General features: G+C 37.7%; 1 protein-coding gene across 3 annotated transcripts in view; it reads left to right on the top strand.

The window, feature by feature from the left end:
- Positions 1-17,590, top strand: part of BMPR1A (bone morphogenetic protein receptor type 1A) — a 147,259-nt gene that overhangs the window by 101,354 nt on the left and 28,315 nt on the right. For 2 of the 3 annotated variants that reach the window (XM_060103254.1, XM_060103263.1), the window contains one exon: positions 13,496-13,714. The exons of the other annotated variant lie outside the window; for it this stretch is intronic. In XM_060103254.1, the coding sequence (XP_059959237.1) occupies positions 13,648-13,714 (67 nt within the window). In that variant the 5' untranslated portion in view covers positions 13,496-13,647. The remainder of the gene's footprint in view (positions 1-13,495; positions 13,715-17,590) is intronic. 3 annotated transcript variants of the gene reach the window in all.

The following is a 17,590-nucleotide window of genomic DNA, read 5'->3' as shown; positions in this document are numbered from 1 at the left end:
GAAATCACTCACAACGTTGAGTGAAAAATAAGCAAATTATAAAAATATACAGGGCTTCCCTGGCGGCGCAGTGGTTGAGAGTCTGCCTGCCGATGCAGGGGACACGGGTTTGTGCCCCGGTCCGGGAAGATCCCACATGCCGCGGAGCAGCTGGGCCCGTGAGCCATGGCCGCTGAGCCTGCGCGTCCGGAGCCTGTGCTCCACAGCGGGAGAAGCCACAACAGTGAGAGGCGCGCGTACCGCAAAAAAAAAAAAAAAACCCATATAGAATGATACAATTTTTATACGTCTATAGCAAATTTAACAGTATGCAAAGCAATATTATTTGGGATATATACCCCATATAGTATAAAAGCATATAAAGACATGAGTGTTAAATACCATAATCAGAATAGTGGTTCCCTCAGAACCAGGGAAAGGGTGGCGCTTCAGTGGTATTTGCCCTGCTTTACTCAGTACCTATATAATTAGGTGAAGTCTTTGAGGCACTATATTCAGTGAGTGTAGTTCATAGACTCATAGGATATGAGAGGTAGAAGTCTTCATGGTATTATTTATTTTACAGATGAGGAAACTAAGGCCTGGAGAAGGAAGTGAGTGGGCCAAGATCAGTTAGCCAATTAGGCAGAATTTGCAACTGAATCCTAGGTCTCCTCACTGTAAGACTGTATTACTTAGCAATCCTTTCTTTAATAAAAATATAAGTTGATAAGTATTTAAACTAGGAGCTGAAAGAAAGATACTAAAAGGGACAAGTTAATGTCAAGTCTGCCACAGAATTTCTTCATGAAAACACTCTAAACCAGCACATTTTAACCTAAGACATGTTCTGACAGAGTAAAGAAAATAAAATGGAGATGTTTCATCTAAAACGGGGAAAATTCTTTCTGGATTTCCAAGCTCTTCACATTAATAAGCCCGAATTTGTAACCTTGAGTGTTGTTTCTCAGACCTATAGGTTTGCAGGGTTTAGTTTCCTATAGTTTGTGGTTCATGCTTGTCAGGGCAGAACTGTTAACAATCTGATTTTAACACCCTCTGGTCTTATTCAGGGCCTTTGGTTACTTACAATTTACATATAAATATTACCTTTGAACCTTTACTTAATTGAAAGATTGCAGTTGAGTTTAGATAGTGCTTTGAAGTTCCCTTTGTCAGACCACATTGTTTGTACCAAAGGGCTGTATTTTCTTTTCGTCTGTGGTTATTTCCACAATTATTTAACTTGCTGTAACTATGTGGTACTGTCAGAATATAACCCAAGCCATTGTTTGCCTTAAGCAATATTTTAGATCTTGGGAAATAATGTTTACTGATACATGTCTTTCTTAAAGACCTTTTAATTTACTCAAATATACTCAAGACATTGAGTCTCAAGACATACTCAAGACTTTTTAATTTACTTACATATACTCAAACTTGAGTATATCCAGTGAAAACAGTGGAAAAAAGGTTTTTTTTACTGGATCTTGACACAAGTCAGGGCTTAAAGTGAGCAAAAGGAAGTAATGTGGTTTTTGTATCATTTCAGTTGTGTTGAGATAAGGAAATGGAATAGTTTATCCATAGCCTAGCCCTTATGGGAAAGTCTCATTTGTATGTGAAAGTAAAAGGAATTGGCATAACGTTTTAATTCCTTCTTCTATACTCAATCATTCCCTCAGCACATATTTATTTAGTTCCAAATATGTGCCAAGCACCATCCTAGGTGCTACAAATACAGAGTGAAAAAGTAGACTTATACACCTGCCCTTACGGAGCATACATTCTGGAGCAGGTGGCAGGCAATAAACAAAACAAATAGTAAATTATATATAAAATTACAGGTGACAAGTGCTAAAGAAAAAAAAAATATCAGGGATGGAAGATGGGAGTGCCAGGGATGTGGGTGGGATTACAGTTTTAAATAGGATGAGCGGGAACACTAAATAAAAAAGGGATACTGAGTAAGCACTTGGAAGAGGTCTGGTAAGCAAGTCATGCGGATAGATGTCTTGGGGAGGAATGTTATAGGCAGAGGAACTTGCACATGTAAAGGTCCTGCAGCAGGGCCATCCCTGAAATGTTTGAGGAACCGGGAGGCCCATGCTGCTGAGGTAGAGGAGTTGGAGTCTTGTTGGCCATGGTAGACTTCAACTTTTACTCTGAGTGAGTTGGGGAACCACTGGAGGGTTTTGAAAAGGAGAGTGATGTGATCTAATATGCTTTTCATCACCACTTTGGCTGCTGTGTTGAGAATATATTGTAGGTGGATAAGGGTAGAAGCAAAGAGTCCAGTTCTTGGAGGCTTTTTCAGTAATCCAGGCAAAAGTTTAGTTAGTGACTTGGACCAGAGAGATAGTAATGGATGTGGTGAGAAGTGCATAGGTTCTGGATATATTTTGAAGGTAGAACCAACAGGATTTGCTGACCCATAGCCTGTGGAGTATGAGAGGGAAGAAGGGAGTTGCCAAGAATGACTCCAAGACTTTTGGCCTGGGAAACTAGAAGTAGAGAGGCTGTAAGTTATGGTGAGAAAGACCGAGCGTCTAGCAGATTTAAGGGGTAAGAGGAGAAAGACCAGGAATGATAAAATATATAGCCGCTGATTACATTATTAAGTAAATTTTTATACTATTTGAGCTATCTTAAAAGTAATTCTATCTTGTACCAGTCTTTTTTTTTTTGCATATGTGTTATTGAGTATCTTTTTCTGAGATATTTGACATTACTCAGAAGTACTAATTTTATGCTGATCTAACCCAGAATACTCAAGTGTAGCTTTTCCTTTAATCTTTGGTTATATCAGAAAAATTGTCTCTCTCTGACCTAAAAAATAAAGAGAATTTATTGGCTGTTAACTGAAAAGTCCTTAAGTAATTCGGGTGTCAGGCAGGGTTGTTTGAGCAGCTCACTGATAGCTCCAAGGATCTGGCTTCTTTTACTCTCCCAGCTCTGCCTCTGGTTCCCCTTCTGGTCCCAGCATAGCTGCCAGCAGCTGCTATTTTCTTATTCATGTTCAATCGGAAAGAGTGACTTTATCTCTGCAGGGCCAGCTGAAGTCCTTAGACCATGTTAGTACGGCTCACCCCTGAACTTTTCATTGTGGCATAGGAGATAGTTTATGCTGATTGGCTTGGCCTAGGACAGAGCCTCTACTTCTGGTGCTTCAGGGAAACCTGTGTACAATGAATTTTTTAAAGTTGTAGATAGAGAAAAAAAAGTGGAGAAAAATGGTTGATTTTTAAATTACTTCTGCATTGTACAAGCACTGTGGTTAACACAGCATGAATATGATTCCTTTTGTAAAGTGGTCAAATAAGAAGGAAAAAAAGTAAAGTAAAAGTAAAGTTGCATTCAAACATTAGTTTGATTAAGATAATTTTTCTTCTAAGAGGCCTAAAACTATTGCTTTTTGAATATCTAGAACCTAAGAGGAAATTCCCTGGCAGTACAGCAGTTAAGGCTCTGCGCTTTCACTGCCGAGGGTCCAGGTTCGATCCCTGGTCAGGGAACTAAGATCCCGCAAGCCTTGTGGCGTGGCCAAAAAAAAATGGAATCTGATAGGTTGTTCTAGTTAAGAATAGTTGTTTCTCCACAAGGAGAGCCCTACTGTCATTTGGTTGAGACAGTTCTTTGTTTTGAGGGACTGTCCTTGCACATTGCATTGCATTTTCCATTTTGGGCCTTGGTCACTCTGTGTCCTGTCCTACCCCAGTCATTGTTTCAACCGAAAAATCACCTGTATATTTCCATATCTTCTTAGGGAGGTACAAACTTGCAAAAACTTGTGACTCTTTTTGAAAGGGTGTTTCATATTGAGGACATAAATACAAATATACTTTGATTTGGTTTCCTGAGTGAAAAACGGGTTTGTTTTTTGTTATTCTCGAAGTTCTGCTTTGACTTTTTTCCCCCAGTTCTAGAAGTTAGATATATTCTCCTTAAAAATTGATTTAGCATTTGAATTAATTTTTTGGCCACAGGGATTTACTGAGTTAATTCCAAAAGTTTTTGATTAAATGTAGTATTGCTAAGGAAAAGAGAAATGTTTTGATAGCCAAATTTTGGTGCTCTTTCAAGCATTTTGACTTGGGTCACATAGGTTAGAACAGAAAGACCAACCAATCTTGAACAAATTTCTAACTTTGATAAGTTAAAATTATTTGTGGTGAGAAAAGTGAAATAGGTACTGAGTCTAGAAGAATTCATTCCTGAAGTCAGGATATCTTAGAATACTCCTTGAATATATACTAAAACACACTTTGTAAGCACTTAGGAAATGTTAGACCTCTTTGGTGAAGTGAATATATTAAAAAATGTGTATGTGGTATGTGTGGATATAGTCAGTCAGTTACCCTCTGAGATCTGTTTTCTGAAAGTATTTGTATCAATCAGGGCCCAGTCAGGAAAGCTGAAACCACACTGGTTATTTTAACAGAGAGAATTTGGTGTAGGGAGTTGACTACACAGGTATTGGAGGATTGAAAAAGCTAAAGGAACACGGATTAAACTGAAATACTAATTGTGGGAAGCAAATACCACCCTTAAGAGGCTGAGGTTTCGGAACCTAGAAGCTCGGAGAAAGAGTGCCCCTGTGGAGCCCTGACCCAGTCCTCTGTGGGGGGAGCTCAGAGCCCAGCTGCTGCCGGCTCCCGAGGACCTGCTCTGGGGTCTTGAGGCATTGGCACTCAGACCCTGAGGTGTAGGCACGGTTGGGTCTGAACAGGGGCCAAGAGGCTGGTTCTGGGAGTGTGGAAGGAAGCTGGAAATGGAATCTACTGCTGCTGCTATGGCAAAGGCTGTTGTTCAGATAACTCTGACAGGAACAACAAACAAAGTCAGAAAGATGAAAGTCCCTTCCTCCCTCCAGCCTTCTCTAGTTCCCCTTTTGGCAGAACCTATCAAGGACAGCTGGTAAAAGACTTGTTAGTGGTATCCCAGGTCAGCATCACAAAGCAGAATGGTTAGGTTTTATTTGGGGGCGGGGAGTGGGGCTTGTTATTGCTTTGTTTTTGCTGAAAAGCAATAGTGTAATAAGGGGCACAGTAGTTTCCATTTTTTTCTCATTACCTGTCTCTCCTGACTATGCAATAGTGAATGGAATTTGAGCTTTCTCAGCAGCAGACTTGCTACTTATTGGTTGTGTGAACTTGAGCAAGTTTCTTAACTTTGCTGAGCTTCACTTTTTCCTTGCAGAGTTGTGAGGATGAAATAAAATCTTACGTGGCTCAGTAAAGAATAACTTCCTATTTCCCTTTTGATGTACTTGCTCATGTACTTACTGGATAAAACACTGCACTTGGGAATAAAAGACCTGGGTTTTAGTTTTTCCTTCAAGTTACTAGTGTATAGAGTTCAGCAGGTCACTTTAGCTTCCTGAACCTGTCTCTTCTCTGTAAAAGTAGGAATAATTTTACTTACTGTAAGGGTCATATACGTATGGTATAAGGCATGTAAAACTAACTGGCAAATTATTAAGATGGTGATGTGCTAACATAAAGTTGCCACTAAACACTATATATGATTTTCTCTCATTTAATTGGCACAAAAGACCTAGATCTGTATTATGCTAGACCCTGAACTATTCACTAACCACATTATCCTGATTTTATCTCTATAAAAATATTATGCAGAAACAAAGACAGTATTGTTTACCATTACTCATAATATACCTATAGGGATGACCAAATTCTGTTCCCTCTAGGCATTTCTGCGACTACTGATTCACTTTACCTGTTTTTTTGTCATTTGTGCTATCTATTCCAGAGGAGAGACAGAAGAATAACACCCAGACCCCCTCAATTAACTGCTGGCATTAAGAATTTCTGCTGAGCACTGATGTACCAAAGATTGGTATATAGCATAATCTAGTTCTAATTATTTGTGAGGTTTTTTTGTTTAATAAGATTAAACAAACAAAAAAGCTTTGGAGAAACTAGGTTAGTGAATTTGTAGTACAAAGTTGAATGGTGTTTTAAAAATAGATTATCTCATGTTTTTTAAAATAGTTCATAAACCAAGAAGCATTTATTGTGCATCTAATATTGAGGCCCCCACTGAGGGATATAAAACATCTAAGTGCATCAACTATAATAATGCCATGCTAGTTTGTCTTACCTCTCTGTTCCTCGAAGAATTTTACTTGTGTTGGGGAGAACAGTTTCTTGGCACAGAAGGAAAGTGAAAGGTTTTGAATGAAGAGAGGACAATTGAGCAGAAATACAAAGGTTAAATGTTGTTAAATTTGCTTTGAATAAATAATTGAGCATTGGGGAAAGGAAGGTCTAGTCAGAAGGTAATTTCAAGTGTGATGATGAAATTAGTGACCTCAGGGTGGATGAAGACATCACAGTTAGAAATGTCTTTATAAAGTGGAACTTCCCCATCCCTACTGTAGGTCAGAATTTAGCTAGATGGTTGGTTCTCTTAGCTCCTTTTTCAGACTTTACAAAAGTTCTCATTATGAATGTCTCACCCATCACAAGTTCTCACAGCATGGACTCCAAGGCAGGCTTTTTGGTGAGATTCCTGTGTATTACCACAGATACACTCATAACTATTTATTTAAGCATGTTATTTTTTAAGGGTTTATGTTTAGATTTGGGTGACTGTTTCTTACACTGATATAAAAATAACCTGACTAGTGTTGCTCCATTTGTATGTGTATATATTAGTTTAGGAATTGATGGGCTTGGAGGTTAGAAATGGGGAGGGGATGGATGAGTTGCTTGTTAAGGGAAAAGACAATATTCTTATGCTAATCAAAGCTCTGGATCAGGAGCAAAGCAGCCGTGCAAACAATGGCTGTGGAGCCAGAAAGTCTGCAGTGAGTCTAGTCCTCAGAAAGCTTGTCAGACCAGGCGCCTGGAGCTGCCTAGGGGGAGGGACCCCTGGAAGGGAGAGTTTTCTCCTTACTACTTTATGGAGTTGGCAGTTAGCCAGCTTGTTGAAAATTCCCAAACCTCACTACTAGAAAGTAAAAATTAAGGGTGGGGGGCTTAACGGGAAGAGGAAAGAATGACTTTAGTCTGTTTTTTCAGCTGACTTCAGCCTTTTCCTGTTTTGTTTTGTTTTTTTAAAATCCTGATTGAACTATTGGTTTAGCTTTCTTGCTGTTTGCAAAGCTTTAAATTTTTTTATTTAAAAATAATTTATATTTTATTGAGTAATGTTGTTGTAGTCTTATTTTCCTGAAAAAGAAGCCACCAACCTGTGTATATAGCAAAGGAAAGTAAATGTATTTAGATGCCTTTTTGGACTATTTAATAATAGCTTTTAAACATGAGAATCATTTAAAATTTTTGATCATGTGGCATTTCAAATGTCTGCATTTCCTTATATTCTTAACATTGCATGATCAGATATTTTTAATTTTCATATAAAAATTCCAATGAATTATTCTAGGAATTTAAAAATATTTTTTTATTTTCAGATGTTAGAATTATAAAATACTCAGTTTCAGGAATGGTTGCAAAATAAGGTTACTATTTTTGCTATATCATGATTTTAGAAATAGTTAATATGCTAGGACAAATAAAGGGGAAATCATCAGTATTTCTGTTATGAATAACAACAGTTACAACAATAACAACTAACATCTATTATTTATTGATTGCTTAATACCGAGATGCAAGGCACTAACTCATTTAGGTTAGTAATACTGTCCCCATTTTGTGGCTAAGGAAACCAAGACCTAGATAGCTTACATAACTTCCCCAAAATTACATAGCAAATAAATACTGGAGCTGATTTTTGAAACCAATAGACTGACATCACAATTTACTTTCTTAAATTTGCCAGGACATTATATGAAAAGTGCCTTTACCTAGAACACAAAAGTGATGTCATCGTTATGGAATCCATAGTTTAAAAGGGCAAATGTAACAGTGTATAGTGTGGAACTAGGGACAGTTTTTCCCCCACAAAAAAATGAGCCTTACTTATTGAGGTAATTTAAAAACAAAGAATATACTCTGGTTACTCCTTTGAAAGAAAGATGTTAGTTGTATTATCCAGTTAGTTCTTTGGGCATTGTGACTATTTATGTTATACTTTTTTTTTTTTTTGGCCACACCACGCAGCTTGCAGGATCTTAGTTCCCCTACTAGGGATTGAACCCGGGCCCTCGGCAGTGAAAGCGTGGAGTCCTAACCACTGGACTGCCAGGGAATTCCCTATTTATGTTATACTTGTATTGTTATACTCTGACTTGACTATGCCTTCCAGACTTCTGTCTTTTGGTTGACTGTGCAATAACTTATAGTGATTAAGCTTTTATTATTTCAGCAAATTTCTTGGGATTGACTGTATTATAGCAATGAATGTTATCTACTGCTGCCCAACAGATTACCAAAAAACTTAGCAGCTTAAAACATCCAGCATTTATCATCTCTTTCTGACCATCAGGAGTCCACCAGAGGCATAGTTGGATGGTTCTAGTTTAAAGTCTCATAAATTGTGGTTAAGATGTCTGTGAAGCTACAGTTACTGGAAAGCTTCCCTGACACCGATGGATCCACGGCCAAGGTGGCTCACTCACATGGCTGTTGGCAGGAGGCCTCAGTTCTTTGCCACATGGGCCTCTCCATTAGGCTGCCTGGGTGTCCTTATTGACATGGCAGCTAGCTTCCCTAAGAGTGAGCAAGGAGGAATCTGAAGTGCCTTTTATGATCTACTTTCAGAAGACAAACTGTTGTTTCCACCTTATTTTATTTTGTTAGAAGTGAGTCATTAAGTCCAGTGGGAATTCAAGGGAGGAAATAAGGCTTTACCTTTTTTTTTTTTTTTTTTTTCGGTATGCGGGCCTCTCACTGTTGTGGCCTCTCCCGTTGCGGAGCACAGGCTCCGGACGCGCAGGCCCAGCGGCCATGGCTCACGGGCCCAGCTGCTCCGCGGCATATGGGATCCTCCCAGACCGGGGCACGAACCCGTATCCCCTGCATCGGCAGGCGGACTCTCAACCACTGCGCCACCAGGGAGGCCCAGGCTTTACCTTTTGAAGATAGTGTCAGAGCATTTGTGGACATATTTTAGATCACCATAATGGTCTTTTGGTAGATTGGTGGGGTTTTTTTAACTGTGAAAAATGTCACTTATGAATATTAGTTTATATTCCAGCTGTGGTAATGTACACTATATTAATATTGTACATGATGGATCCTGGACCATGAACTTTATTTTTATCAGTGAATCAGTGAAAAATGATGAACTTATTTTTATCAGTAAATATATATGATGTTAATGCTTTTATTAATCTAAATTTTAAATGAACATTGGTATTCTGGTGCCTTCTTCTCTTTTCATTCTAGAAGGCCATCTCATATAGAACCGCAGCTTTAAATATCTCTATGCTGTTGAGATAACAGATTTATATCTTCAGTCTCAAAAGTTTCCTTTAAGTTTCAGAACCAAATGCTCACTAGACATTCCCTTTGAGTAATTTCAAATGTCTAAAATTGAACCATTGATCTCTTCTCCCCACTTCTTTCAAAATCTATTTGTCCCCATTTTCAGTAATTGCTCATGCCAGAAATGTAGGGATCTTTTTTGACCCCTCACTCTCCCTTACTCCCCACATTTAATCCATTACCAAGGCCTACGGAATCTGTTTGTGAAATATATCTTGACTCCATCCACTGTACCACCACCACCCTAAGCTTAACCACCATTGTCCCTCTCCTAAACTGCTACAAATATCCTTCTTAATGGTCTGTTTGTTTCTGCTTTTGTCCCCTCCAGTTCATTACAGAGAAACCAGATAATTGCCTTCCCATCCCACTTACATTTAAATCCCAAATCCTTCATATGAACTTGCCTGACCTGATCCTTGACTTTTCTGTCTCTTCAACCTCATCTTCCACTACATTAACCCTTGTTCTCAACATTTCAGAAACACTGTGTTCTCCTTTGCTCTTCTCTGCCTCAAAATCTTTGTGCAGGCTGTTCCTTATGCCTAGAACAAGCCCCCTCCCCAACCTCATTTCTTTACCTGACTAAATAACTCTTTTATTCTTCAGATTACATCTTAAATGTCACTTTTCTACATTGCTTCCCTTGACCTCTCTATCTGGATTAGATTAGGTCACTCCCCATGTCCCTCAAGGACCTGGCACTTTTCTCTCTTGCACTCACCTCAAGTTGTGATCACGTATCATTTGTATTGTCTTGTTTGGTGTCTAAATATCTTAATTGTCTTATTTGACTGTGAACTCCATGAAGGCTCAGTCTGTTTTGCTCTCTCACTATATTCTCAGTGTCTCATACAGAATCACGTATATAATAGGCACTTAATAAATATTTGGGAAATAAATTAACATTCAATAGCGAGAACACTATTCACTCAGGAATTCAGAGCTGGAAGGAATCTGATAAGTCATTTAATTGGTCTAGTCTTGTTTGCATCATGCCTGTCGTGTCCTTGACAGAGGTACATTCACGCTTTATTCCTTTGATACTCTGTGAGCAAAGATCCCTGGTCCTTTTAGTTGTATCTCAAGTGTAGTCATTTCTCTATCCTTTGCATTCTTGTCATTCTTCTCTAAAGTATTTGAGGCCTGACCAGGTGGGATAAAGTAAGATGGCTACCCTCTTTGATTATGGCAGTGTGTTTCTGTCAATGCTTGATTAGATTGCCTTCATGTCTTAGAATTGTCATAAGCACTGATGCTTATTGAGCTTGTAGTCAGCTAAAACCTAACATTTTTCTTTTAAAGATTAGGGGCTTCCATTGTTAGATTACAAATGAGGCACTTGAAGCCATTTTACCTTTAGCCTTCTCTTGGCTGATAGCTGTTCTCCATACAAGTTGTTGCAGGGTTTTTAGTGTATAAAAATGTCTTGCAGATGGGATTGTCGTGGATAGCACCTGTTACTTCCTGTGCCAGGTTGGCAAGTATGTTATAAACATGTGTGAGAGGAGGAAAGTTTTATTAAGTACCTTCTCTGTACCAGGCTTTTCTAAATACTTCATAACGTATAGTTTACATTATGTAATGTATGTAAAATATCCAGCAAGGCAGCATAGGGTAGCAGTTAACCCATGGGCTCGAGAATCAGATCTTCTTGATTAGAATTATGGCCCTGACACTTACCAGCTGTGTGATCTTTGATAAATTCCTTAAACTCCACTTGCCTTAGTTTCCTCATCTGTAAAATTAAAATAATAAATTGTGCCTATCTTACAAGGTGGTTGTGATGATTCTGTAAATTAATATTAATATATTCAAAGCATTGTAATGGTCTGCCACATACAGGTGAATATATGTTAGCTATTACCTCATGTAGTTCTCAAAATAATTGTGAGTTAATATAATTCCAGTTTTACAGATGCGGAAACTCATCCAGAGAGGTGAAGTTACTGATTTAAGGCAGATCCAGGATTTAAACTTGTGCTGAGAGTGGTAGAGTCGCAGGTGCTTGTGTAGAAGAAACCACACATGATCCCTTTCCTCTGAAAGGGACTGTGAGTGTGGCAGGTGCTTAGGGTCTCATCGACTGCACTGCAGGATGCCTTCATTGTACCTGTAATGAGACAAGACCACATACTAGCTTCAATAAACTGATGAAGAAGCAGTGACACTGAAAGATGGAACCAGTCATAGCAGTCAGTTTCCTGACCAAGAATATGAGGCCCTTGAAGTAGAATCTGTCATACTCATATTTTTATTTCTAGCCCCTTGCATTGATGTGTAATACATACTCAGAAAACACTGTTGTTGAATAAGTGAGTGAATGAATAAATGAATGAAGGTATGGAGAGAGAGTGAGAGCTAGGAAGAGAGGCAGAAATGATGCCAGGGTTTTGGGCATGGCTGACTGGAGAGATGGCACCACCCTCCTCTGATAGCAAATGGAGGAGGAGGAGGCAGGTCTAGAGGAATGAGAAGGAAAGTTAGTGAGTTTGATTTGGACAGGTGGGATGTAATCCTAGTAGAGATATTTAATAGGCAAATAGAAATAAGGAGAGAGTTCAGTGTTGGAAATATACTGGAAACTTCTTTTGAATTTGAAACCTGGAACAAGTATCCCTAGAGTCACAATCCCATAATTTCAAGAAGTGAGTTTTCTCAAATACTGTTAAATCATATTACAGATGTTATTCTGTAATAATTTTAGACTTTACATCTTACTCTCTCAACATTATGTAGATGGAAAGCAAATTAATTTCATAGTAGAGAAATTAGAGATTTTAGAATAAGTCATATATAAAATGTACAATATAAATGACATCTCACTGTAAACCTTATTTCCTCAATACTCTAAGTGCCTTTGGAGAGCTAATTAAAGTGAAAAATTCTTAGTTAGCATAGAAAGCTTGAGTTATTTATGGTAGAAATCATGCCAGGATAATTGTGTTACAAATAAATAATATCATTTTCAGTGAGGAATAATTCAGGCTGAAGTCAGTAAAGTCAGTTGCCTGAACCAACAGGATGAGAGAAGAAACAGAATCATATTCATCTTTACACAAACTAACCTTTTTTTCTGTTAACTCTTTAACTATCTTATAATTGCCAAACCTTAATTGGAGAGGTTATGTTTCATGTCATCCATATGAAAAGCTCAGTTTTATCCTAATGAATTCAGATTTGTAGTATTTTAGGTAAATAATTTTATTTAAGATACATTTCTAATGTTTTTGCTTTAATGAGGAAGCATGCTGCATATTTAAATGTTTTTCTAGGTAGGCCTTCTCTTCTATCTATAGAATACATTATTTATTAGAAAGATTCAAGGTGTTTTTATTTATCACATCTACTAGGATTGAAAATTTTTGATGAGTAGCTTAGTGTTTTATTTTTTAATTAATTAATTTACTTTTTTTTATTATTTTTGGCTGGTTTTTTTTGGGTCTGTTGCTGTGCTCGGGCTTTCTCTAGTTGCAGCAAGCAGAGGCTACTCTTCATTGTGGTGCGGGGCTTCTCATTGTGGTTGCTTCTCTCGTTGAGGAGCACAGGCTCTAGGCACATGGGCTTCAGTAGTTGTGGCATGTGGACTCAGTAGTTGTGCCTCGCGGGCTCTAGAGTGCAGGCTCAGTAGTTGTGGCGCACGGGCTTAGTTGCTGTGCGGCATGTGGCATCTTCCTGGACCAGGGCTCGAACCCGTGTCCCCTGCATTGTCAGGCAGATGCTTAACCACTGCGCCACCAGGGAAGTCCTAGCTTAGTGTTCTAAATTCAGCTCTTCCTGTTTTATTCTTAATAATTTAGAAATTTTCTTAATAGCAATAAAATAATTACTTTAGAGCAGCCAGAAAAGACTGTTAAGATTATTAGTGTTCTTATCTTATTTTACATATGGTTAATCTAAGGTCAGGAGAGGTGGCAACCTATTAATAAATTATTTAAGCTTTTAAATTACAGTGCCTTTTTTTTTAACAATGATAACATTAATCTTTAAAAATGTATTTCATTGTTTAAAGGTATGTTTGGGCATTTGTTTTTCCTCTCCTAGTTTTTGAAAACTTGCCAGAATTCAGTTATATTCATTTCCTTCTTAATATTTTTATCTTTCAGGAGTCAGGAGAAAGCAGTGGAAGTTGGAGTCATTGTCAAGTGATTGAGACCTTTTACCAGAAAATCTCATTGAATGAAAGTCTTTTAAATTAGTGACATAACAAGACTAGTTATTAAAGGTGACAGTGTACAGGGAACGTTAAAATTGAACAATGACTCAGCTGTATATTTACATCACATTATTGGGAGCCTATCTGTTCATCATTTCTCATGTTCAAGGTAAATCAGTGTTCATGTAAGCAATCTTATCTCTTTTTTAGTAATTTATTTCTATATATAAAAAACACTCATTCTTAGGACCGCTTTTTCAACTCACGTCCCGTTTTGAACAGTTAGGCCCAGTATGCCAATAGCTTTTAAGTATAGAGGCAAAGAACAAACACATGCCAAATAATTTTTGAACTTGACTATGATAGAAACATTTTCAAGTCTGTATAAAATCTCAGTCTCTTTGAACTTTGTGTATTATCTGTAACATAGGCATTATGATGTACAACACCAGGTCTTATGAGGATTAAATGAGATAAAATATAAAATAAAGTAGGTGACCTAGTGCCTAAGGGTAATAGGTACTCAAGACTTAGTTTTAAAATTCCTCTCCCCTTTAAAATACAGTAAGGAATAAATGTCAATTTTTTTTTTTTTTTTTTTTTTTTTTTGTGGTATGCGGGCCTCTCACTGTTGTGGCCTCCCCCGTTGCGGAGCACAGGCTCCGGACGCGCAGGCTCCGGACGCGCAGGCTCAGCGGCCATGGCTCACGGGCCCAGCCGCTCCGCGGCATATGGGATCCTCCCAGACCGGGGCACGAACCCGTATCCCCTGCATCGGCAGGCGGACTCTCAACCACTTGCGCCACCAGGGAGGCCCTAAATGTCAATTTTTAAAAAACATTTTATTGTTGTTAAAAGAGTTGAGAAACATAAATGGAATTTCTGTGTGCCAAATATTAAAATTTCTTCAGAGTACTCAAAGTTTTATTTATGACTAATATTGTAATTTTACATTGTGCATTCACAACTTAGAACTCCCAAACAGGAAGTTATTTTGATGACTCTTAGGAGCAGATGGACTGTATATTTGCATATGAGCTTTTCCCTGTATGGTTTAATTAGGACAGTGTTTTAAACTGAAGAGATAGTGGTATTTGGCAAAATGATTTTATATAGAACTTACTGAACATCTCCGTTCTCTTAAGTTTATATCTTCACAGATTGTTCTTCATAATGTTTTGTTCACAGTGATGATTAAAATCTGCTAATAAGAATTACGATTAACAGCATAAATCTTTTGACATTTTCATTTGAGTGAACAGAATAATGAAATCTGTAGCTTCTTTGTATTTTGTCTTAGGTTTAGTACCCTTATTTAGTACCCATGCTGAGAATATAAAAGCACTCTTGCAAAAGCTACTTTTTTGTGTGAAACACCACATTATTTAATAAAACATCTTTATTTTAACGTCTTTTGTTAGATGCCTTGTTGATCAGTGTCAACCAAAGCTGTCAGTTTTGAAGATGAGTTAAATTAATAGTAACATTTGTATTTGCTACCTTACTCCCAGGTAATCAGTATTTAGTATTAAAATTTTTTAATCTATATAGATCACACAGAGACAATATGATACAAAATTCTCATTCCCCATCCTAAGTTGTTATATAATAAACTTTTTTTTTTTCCCCACACTGCACAGCATGTGGGATCCTAGTTCCCCAACCAAGGATCGAACCTGTGCCCCCTGCAGTGGAAGCGCAGAGTCTTAACCAGCTGACCGCCTGGGAAGTCCCAATAAACTTTTGTTAGATGAAATAAATTGGTAATTAGTTACCAGGCATAAGTGAAAAATCTTAGTAAGCGTTATATTTCTCTGAAATATAAGCAAAATTTATTACATTTCCTTTCAAAGAAGATTAGTTTGATAGTTCCCTTCAAATAATAAGATAAAAATATTTGCTCTTAAGGAAAAGAACTAAAACCAATGTAGAAAAAGTGGTATTTCAGACTTGCCCAGTGGTCCAGTGGTTAAGACTCCCTGCTTCCACTGCAGGGGGCACGGGTTCAATCTTTGGTCGGGAAATTCCACATGCCGCGAAGAGCAGCCAAAAAAAAAAGTTATTTCTTAGAGATTACTATGGATTGCTAGAGTGGTGTTATATATATAACCTATAGCTCCAGCCCACACCAGGACTCATAATTTTATGCTTTGTAAACACAGGACTTGTGTGTAGAAAGAGATTGGCGTGTTCTAGGAACTGACACAGGGCTGCATGTTTGGGCATGATGGGAGAGAGAGGTCCACAGGGTCCAAATCCTGCAGGGCTTCAGTAGGCCTGGTGAAGGAGGTTGGATTTTATTCTGAGTGTATATGAAGCCATTAATTGGTATTAAGCAGGGAATGACAGGATCAGATTTAGGTTTGTAAGATAACTCTGGCTGCTATGTGGGAAATGGGTTGGAGGGGGCAAAAACAGAAGTAGGGAGATCAGTGTCTCATCTTGGAAGTGACATGATATGATGGGCCTGGGTAATAGCAGGAACTAGACCAAAATGAGAAAAAGTGAGATATATCTTGGAAGGTGAGCCAAAGACCTGGGGAGGACAAGGTTTGAGGAAAAAAGTCAAGCATTCCATTTTAGACGAGTTAGTTTTGAGTTACTTAAGCAAGTCAAGGCTGAAGGGATAAATCTAGGAACCATCAATGAAGAGATTTATTTAAACCATGGGAATAAGTGCTGTCATCTAGGGAGAGAGTACAGAGAGGCTGTTGCTAGCTATTTTTCTTTGTATCCATGCCTCTGTTCAGTGAAATTTTACAACTTTAAGGTATAGCTCAGGTTTCTTTGCTTTTGACGCCCTAGGGTGAGTTTGTTATTGGCTCCTTCCTTTGTTTACATAGCACCTTTGTATTATATCACTCTTTGAATTGTGTTTATTTATGTGCTTATCCCCTCCACACACATACACCTTTGTCTCCTTCCAAGTTTCTCAAGGACCACATCAGTTTCCAACGTTCAGACGTAACTTGCCTGCACGTAGTTGGCCTCTAATCAGTGTTTTGTTAATTAATACTTGAGATAATATAAACCTCAGATGCAAATTATCATAATTAAAATATTTCTATCTCTTAAATTCAGACAGTGTTCTAGGAAGTTATGTGTATTAACCATCTGTAACTTTGAATTTTCAAGGTATTGGTGATCTTTTAGTATGATCTTTGTTATTAGTAATGTCTTCATTTATACACTTTTATATTTAAGCCCTTTATTGTACATTCATTTGATCTATATATAATCTCTTGAATTGGGCAGAAATTATTATCATCATTTTTTATAGATAGAGACCTGAGGTTCAGAGACTAACTTATCAATGGAGATATTCAGGACTTGAACCCTTGACTTCTCACTGTTATTTCAGTGTTATTTCTGCCACACTATACTGCTTTTTCAATGTATCATTAGATTTTTGAAAAAACTAATTGCGTGCATAAATATATTATTTGCCATTTGGTCCCCGTAGTTAAATTGTTGCTTCCTTCTGTTGTTGTAATATCATTTTAAAACTGGTTAAGAGACCTCAGATATGCTTTAGTCCTATAGTCTTATTGAGTAAATGAGGCTTGAAATGACATGGCTTGTCCATGATCATCCAGCTAGATAAACGGTGGAGGAACATAGTAGACCAGAATCTAGATTTCCTCATTTCTAGCCCAGTGGATTTCTTCCCTTCCTGAAACTCTTCCCCACCCCTTTTTTTTTGTTGATGTTCTTAACATAAATGAAGTCTACATTTTGTAGCAATTTATAGGATTAAGTGAACATTATTGAAATTTATGGCATGGAATCACTAAAATTTATTTAGCAGCACATTCTTTTCCTGTTATCAATGTGTGTGTATGTGTTACTTTTTCTTTTTTCAAGTTCATCTCACTAGTACGGCTAAATTTTAAGTCAAGTTCACATTATGCTGTGAACCACTTATTTAACATCTATAATGAAATACATACACAGTTCTCTTAATATTTTATACCTGTTTTAGCTCTACATTTCATTCCATGAAGATCAACTCTACAAGGAGTAGCCTAGCTGATTTCAACTGATT

Source organism: Mesoplodon densirostris, chromosome 1 (assembly GCF_025265405.1).
Source record: "Mesoplodon densirostris isolate mMesDen1 chromosome 1, mMesDen1 primary haplotype, whole genome shotgun sequence".
Taxonomy (NCBI): Eukaryota; Metazoa; Chordata; class Mammalia; order Artiodactyla; family Ziphiidae; genus Mesoplodon; species Mesoplodon densirostris.
This window is presented reverse-complemented; position numbering and strand designations above follow the sequence as displayed.